Source organism: Nematolebias whitei, chromosome 1, assembly GCF_014905685.2.
Source record: "Nematolebias whitei isolate Nwh7 chromosome 1, NemWhi1, whole genome shotgun sequence".
In the NCBI taxonomy this organism is placed as follows: domain Eukaryota; kingdom Metazoa; phylum Chordata; class Actinopteri; order Cyprinodontiformes; family Rivulidae; genus Nematolebias; species Nematolebias whitei.
In genome coordinates this window covers 88,264,241-88,270,580 of record NC_056498.1, presented here as the reverse complement: position 1 = coordinate 88,270,580, position 6,340 = coordinate 88,264,241, and the positions used below count along the sequence as shown (strand labels likewise).

Here is a 6,340-nt window from a genome sequence, read left to right as displayed (position 1 = left end):
CCTCAAATGGTGTCCCTATTGAGTTTGTCGATTCCTATAAATATTTGTGTATCTTGGTCGACTCGCATCTCTCGTAAGCTCCATGTGGAAAACTTGGTAAAGAAACTGAAAGTTAAACTGGGTTTCTTTTTCAGAAACAGATCCTGTCTAACCCTGAATGCTAGAAAACGCCTTGTATCTGTGACTTTCCTTCCCTCAATTGATTATGATGATATTATTTACATGAACGCTCCTACAAGAACCCTGCAGATGTTGGATGCTGTCTATCATGGTGCATTAAGATTCATAACTGGCTGTGATTATCGTACCCACCACTGCACCCAGTATTCACTGGTTAACTGGTCATCATTAACTTCACGCAGACTCTCTCACTGGTACATTTTCATCTTTAAATCACTTCTTGGTCTGCTGCCTTCATACACCTCCTCCTACATGTCTCTGCATGAGTGCAGCTACGGAGTGCGCTCTCAGGACATTATTACCTGCAGTGTTCCCTCAATGAGGACTGAACTAGGCAAAAGGGCCTTCTCCTATTCCGCTCCTGTTTCCTGGAATATCTTACAAAAAGATTTGAAGCTCTCGACCTTGACCTCTCTAAGTGGCTTTAAGAATCTGTTGGACTCCTGGCAGGGACCAATGCAGACATGTTCCTGTTGTTAGTTTTCTACATTTGTCTTGGAATCTAGCTGGTTTTTTTGTTTTGTTACCTTTTCCTTTTAGCCAGCCTATTTGCTAAAAAAAAAAAAAAAAAAACTGTAGTATGCTTTTCTTATAACTGTTTATTGTTGTTGCTGTTGTCCATTGTTTTCATCTTTCTTTGTTGAAATCAGGTCTCTCTTGTAACTGAGTCCTCGAGGCTCAATGGGATTTACCTGTATAAATAAAGGTTGATTGATTGATAATAAATTTCAAGAGCTGATTATAAAATTGAAAGCTCCACAAAAATCTTTGTAAACAGAATATTAAAACACAATAAACATATTTATATAAAACATAGAAAATCAGATCATGTTTAACTTTTAACTCATTGACTTTTCTCTAGCTTTAGACAACTGGTCTAGGAACAAGCGACTGGACCTTTTGTCTCATAAAAGTCCAGTCATTTATGATACATTTGACACTTCACACATCTTACAGATGTTTTAATGTTGCTTCCAGGTGTTCTGCAATCTGCACCTAAAAGGCCTTGGACTGTTAACCATTTCTGTCAAGTAGACTGCACCAAATGTTCTTATTCTCCCATCTGGACGATGCTTCCGTTTCTTGAACCCTGGGAGAACTCCTCATCACTCAAATCATTCAGGTCTTGTGGACATGTTTGTCCCTGGGTAATCAGTTCCTCGGCCAAGAGGAGCTTGAACTCCAGGTACTGGGACGTGTTCGGTGTCTTGTTGGTACTGAAGCCACACATTTGTACTGGCTAAATAAATTAAGTGGAGTATGTTACGAACAGTCCACTTCTTGGTCCGGCTGGACATTGTGTAGAAGATGAGCATGTGATCGCACATGTCAACATCTCCCATGTTGGTGTTATATTCTGCAACCACTGCACTCTTCTTTTTTTTTTTCTCAAAATTATAAATCACAGGATTATTGTTTGTAGCAACAGGGATCAGATCATGTATACATGTTGGTTTTGGCCCAAACAGGATGACGACACACAGCAGCTGGCCCTGTGTCTTTGTCCACTACATCTGGATTTGCATTTTGGTCATCCTCATCTGATTCCACATCTGAGTCCTCACCCTCTCCTGTCTGTCTCTTTGGACTCATCTTCTGAAAGATCAATGTCTGAACCTCCCTCAGTGATTCTGTAAAGAAATTTATCTGCCTCTGTCAAAGAGCTGTCTATGAAAAAAAGGTGAAAAAACAAATACAAAGTCCTGACGTGCACTAGACATCAATCAAGTGTTTCCTTATTAAAAAAATTAGGTTTAATTCTGTAAGGTTAATGAATTTACTTATTAGATATTTATTTAAAAGTTAATCCAAATACAAACCGGATTCCAAAAAAGTTGGGACACTAAACAAATTGTGAATAAAAACTGAATGCAATTATGTGGAGGTGCCAACATCTAATATTTTATTCAGAATAGAACACAAATCACAGATCAAAAGTTTAAACTGAGAGAATGTATCATCCATCCATTATCTTTACCCGTTTATTCCATTTTGGGTCACGGGGGTCGCTGGTGCCCATGTCCAGCAATCACTGTGCGAGGGGCGGGGTACACCCTGGACAGGTCGCAAGTCCATCACAGGGCCACATAGAGACAGACAAACAAGACAAACAACCATTCACTCTCTCACTCACACCTAGGGACAATTTAGAGTTACCAATCAGCCTAACATACATGTTTTTGGTCTGTGGGAGGAAACCGGAGTACCCGGAGAAAACCCATGCATGCACGGAGAGAACATGCAAACTCCACCCAGAAGGCCCCTGGACCGGGGTTTGAACCAAGGACCTGCTCGCTGAGAGGCAGCAGCTCTACCAGTTGCGCCACCGTGCTGCCCCAGAATGTATCATTTTAAGGGAAAAATCTGTTGTTTCCAAATTTCATGGCGTCAACAAATCCCAAAAAAGTTGGGACAAGTCCATTTTTACCACTGTGTGGCATCCCCCCTTCTTCTTACAACACTCAACAGACGTCTGGGGACAGAGGAGACCAGTTTCTCAAGTTTAGAAATAGGAATGCTCTCCCATTCATGTCTAATACAGGCCTCTAACTGTTCAATCGTCTTGGGCCTTCTTTGTCGCACCTTCCTCTTTATGATGCGCCAAATGTTCTCTGTAGGTGAAAGATCTGGGCTGCAGGCTGGCCATTTCAGTACCCGGATCCTTCTCCTACGTAGCCATGATGTTGTGATTGCTGCAGAATGTGGTCTGGCATTATCGTGTTGAAAAATGCAGGGTCTTCCCTGAAAGAGATGACGTCTAGATGGGAGCATATGTTGTTCTAGAACCTGAACATAGTTCTCTGCATTAATGGTGTCTTTCCAGACATGCAAGCTGCCCATGCCACAAGCGCTCATGCAACCCCATACCATCAGTGATGCAGGCTTCTGAACGGAGCGTTGATAACAACTTGGGCTATCCTTGTCCTCTCTGGTCCGGATGACATGGCGTCCCAGTGTTCCATAAAGAACTTCAAATCGTGACTCGTCTGACCACAGAACAGTCTTCCATTTTGCCACACTCCATTTTAAATGACCCCTGGCCCAGTGCAAACGTCTGAGCTTGTGGAGCTTGCTTATAAATGGCTTCCTCTTTGCACTGTAGAGTTTCAGCTGGCAACGGCGGATGGCACGGTGGATTGTGTTCACTGACAATGCTTTCTGGAAGTATTCCTGAGCCCATTCTGTTATTTCCTTGACAGTGGCATTCCTGTTTGAGGTGCAGTGACGTTTAAGGGCTCGGAGATCACGAGCATCCAGTAGAGTTTTACAGCCTTGTCCCTTACGCACAGCGATTGTTCCAGATTCTCTGAATCTTTTGATGATGTTATGCACGGTTGATGATGATAACTTAAAAGTCTTTGCTATTTTACGCTGGGTAACACCATTTTGGTATTGCTGCACTATCTTTCTGCACAACAATTGTGGATTTGGTGATCCTCTTACCATCTTGGCTTCTGAGAGACACTGACACTCTGAGAAGCTCTTTTTATACCCAATCATGTTGTCAATTGACCTAATTAGTGTTAATTGGTCTTCCAGCTGTTCGTTATATGCTCAATTTCCTTTTTCCAGCCACTTATTGCTACTTGTCTCAACTTTTTTGGGATTTGTTGACTGTGATATTTTGAATCAACATATTTTTCCTTTTAAAATGTTACATTTACTCAGATTAAACTTTTGATCTGTCATCTATGTTAAATTACGAATAAAATATTGACATTTGCCATCTCCACATCATTGCATTCAGTTTTTATTCACAATTTGTTTGGTGTCCCAACTTTTTTGGAATCCGGTTTGTACAAAAATAAAAAACATTTTAAATATACTTAGTTTTCTTTCTTCCATAAAATGAGCTTGTAGGGATGCCAGTCATTTTGAAAAGACAGGAAAAGGAAAAGATAAGATAAGATGAGACAGAACTTCATTGATCCCGCAGGAAATTGTTGTGCCAGAGTTTCAGTACAAACGAACATACACAAGGAATCACACAAGATATTAAAAAAAAACAGAGAATAAAAAAAATCAACAATTAATGTCTAAACAGGTCAGGTACAGACAGAAACATTAAAGAGTTTATTGTAGTACAGGATTAATTTTATTGTCTTATGTGCAGAAAGGGAGAGGAGTTAAAAAGTTTGACAGCCACAGGGAGGAAAGACTTCCTGTCTTGTTCTGTGGAGCACCTCGGTGGTCTCAGTCTACGACTGAAGGTGCTGTGGTAAGAGTCCAGGGTGTCATGCAAGGGGCGTGACGTGTTGTTCAGGATCTGGAGCAGTTTCCTCAGCATTCTCTGCTCAGACACCTCTGTCAGAGACTGCAGGTCCACTCCCAGAACTGAACCAGCTCTCTTGATGAGTTTATTGAGTCTGTTGGCATCAACCTTGCTGTTCCAGCACACCACACTGTAGAAGAAGATGCTGGAGACCACCGAGTGGTAAAACATCTACAGCATGGTCCTGCAGACGTTAAAAGACCTGAGTCTCCTCAGAAGAAGAAGGCGACTCTGCCCTTACTTGTAGAAGCCCACAGTGTCCACCTTAGTACCCTTGATGTTATAGGCTTGATTACTGCAATTCACTTCTGTTTGGAATCAGTCAGTCCTCCATGGCACGTCTACAACTGGTCCAAAATGCTGCAGCCCGATTTTTAACTGGTACAGGCTATAGAGAGCACATCACGCCAGTTTTGGCCTCCCTGCACTGGCTACCCGTTCACCTTCGGATCCATTTCAAAATTCTCATGTATGTTTTTAAATCACTGAACAGTTCCGCCCCATCCTATCTCACTGATCTTCTGCAGCCATATGTCCCACCGCGCTCTCTGAGGTCAGCAGACCAGATGCTTCTCTCAGTCCCAGAAACCCGTCGTAAGCTCAGAGGTGACAGGGCTTTCTCTGTTGCAGGTCCACGACTGTGGAATGAGTTGCCACTGAGTGTCCGGCAGGCTCCCACACTCTCAGTCTTTAAGTCTCGCTTGAAGACCCACTTCTATTCTCTTGCTTTTAACACGGTGTGATTTGTTTTGGTCCGGTCTGTTCTCTACTCTGTTGGCCATTTTAGTTAGCTTCTGCTGCTATTTGTATCTGTATTTCTATTTTATGTTTTCCTGTCTGCTGTGCATGTTTGGTTCTTTTGTACAGCACTTTGGTTGGCCTTGTTGCTGTTTTAAGTGCTATATAAATAAATTGGTATGGTATGGTATGGTATGGTATGGTATGGTATAGGGGTGGGGGGACTGATCTTCTTCCTGTAGTCCACCTGAAACTTGGCAAGGTCACACCCCCACACGTAAACACAATTGTTAAGCTACAGTTGTCCTCTAAAAGAACCATCAGGACTTTGTAGAGTGGTATATGTAGTATAAGAGATACAGTATAAGCAAACTAAAAACGTGTGCTACAGACAGTGCACGAGCAGGATGATATATGTGTAATATATGTGTATGTCCTGTAGGTGGCGGTAAAGCGCCTGGACGCTTCGTACCGACCGCCATTAAACCTCGAAGAAGACGAACTTCAACGTGTATCAGCTGAGCTGGCTGAAACTGCTGCCTGTCTGTAATTTTACAACACAAACTATTGAGATGGAGAATGATATTCTCGTGTCTCTTGAGGATCTAGGGTAAGTGAGAAACACAGCGCTGTCCCCGCTGCTTGAGACGTGTTCACACCCCGCGCTGGTCCTACTTTTAGACCAGTGCCTTCCTGCTAGCTAACAGCGTAATGCTCGATACGTGTACTGGACATGCTTTGCATGAAATGTTTTCTAGTGTAACTCTTGTGAAGTGAGCTTCAGGCTGGTTTTATTCAGCTTTCTGCGAGCTGCGTCAGCAGAAATACAGACGGCTTCAGTCCACGGCTGTCAATCATCCGGAACAGGGTTCATCTCTAGGAGCAGAGACAAACATGAACTATCTCATGTCTGCTCATAAAACGACGCAACTCATCCGCTCCATGTGTGTTTGATAGTAAGCAATCCTCCAGTTCAACAGATCAGATGATAAGTGGCTGCTGGTATTTGTCCAAACACACTGAGTTTCCTTCTTTAGAGTTGTCGCTGCAGAAGACCTGCGAGTCAGAGCTGTGGTTCAGAACTGTGGTTCAGAACTGTGGTTGGTTCAGAACTGTGGTTGGTTCAGAACTGTGGTTCAGAACTAGCTG

The 6,340-nt window shown here is 42.7% G+C and overlaps 1 protein-coding gene across 2 annotated transcripts in view; it reads left to right on the top strand.

Moving 5' to 3' along the window:
• The first annotated feature begins 3,285 nt into the window (after positions 1-3,285).
• The window catches only part of fam98a (family with sequence similarity 98 member A), an 8,575-nt gene continuing 5,520 nt past the window's right edge, over positions 3,286-6,340 (top strand). Inside the window, exons 1-2 of one of the 2 annotated variants that reach the window (XM_037688099.1) lie at positions 3,286-3,294; positions 5,764-5,801. In XM_037688099.1, coding sequence (XP_037544027.1) covers positions 5,764-5,801 — 38 coding nt within the window. In that variant the 5' untranslated portion in view covers positions 3,286-3,294. Of the gene's footprint in view, positions 3,295-5,665; positions 5,802-6,340 lie in introns of those variants that run through there. The other variant, XM_037688091.1, reaches the window with a different exon arrangement.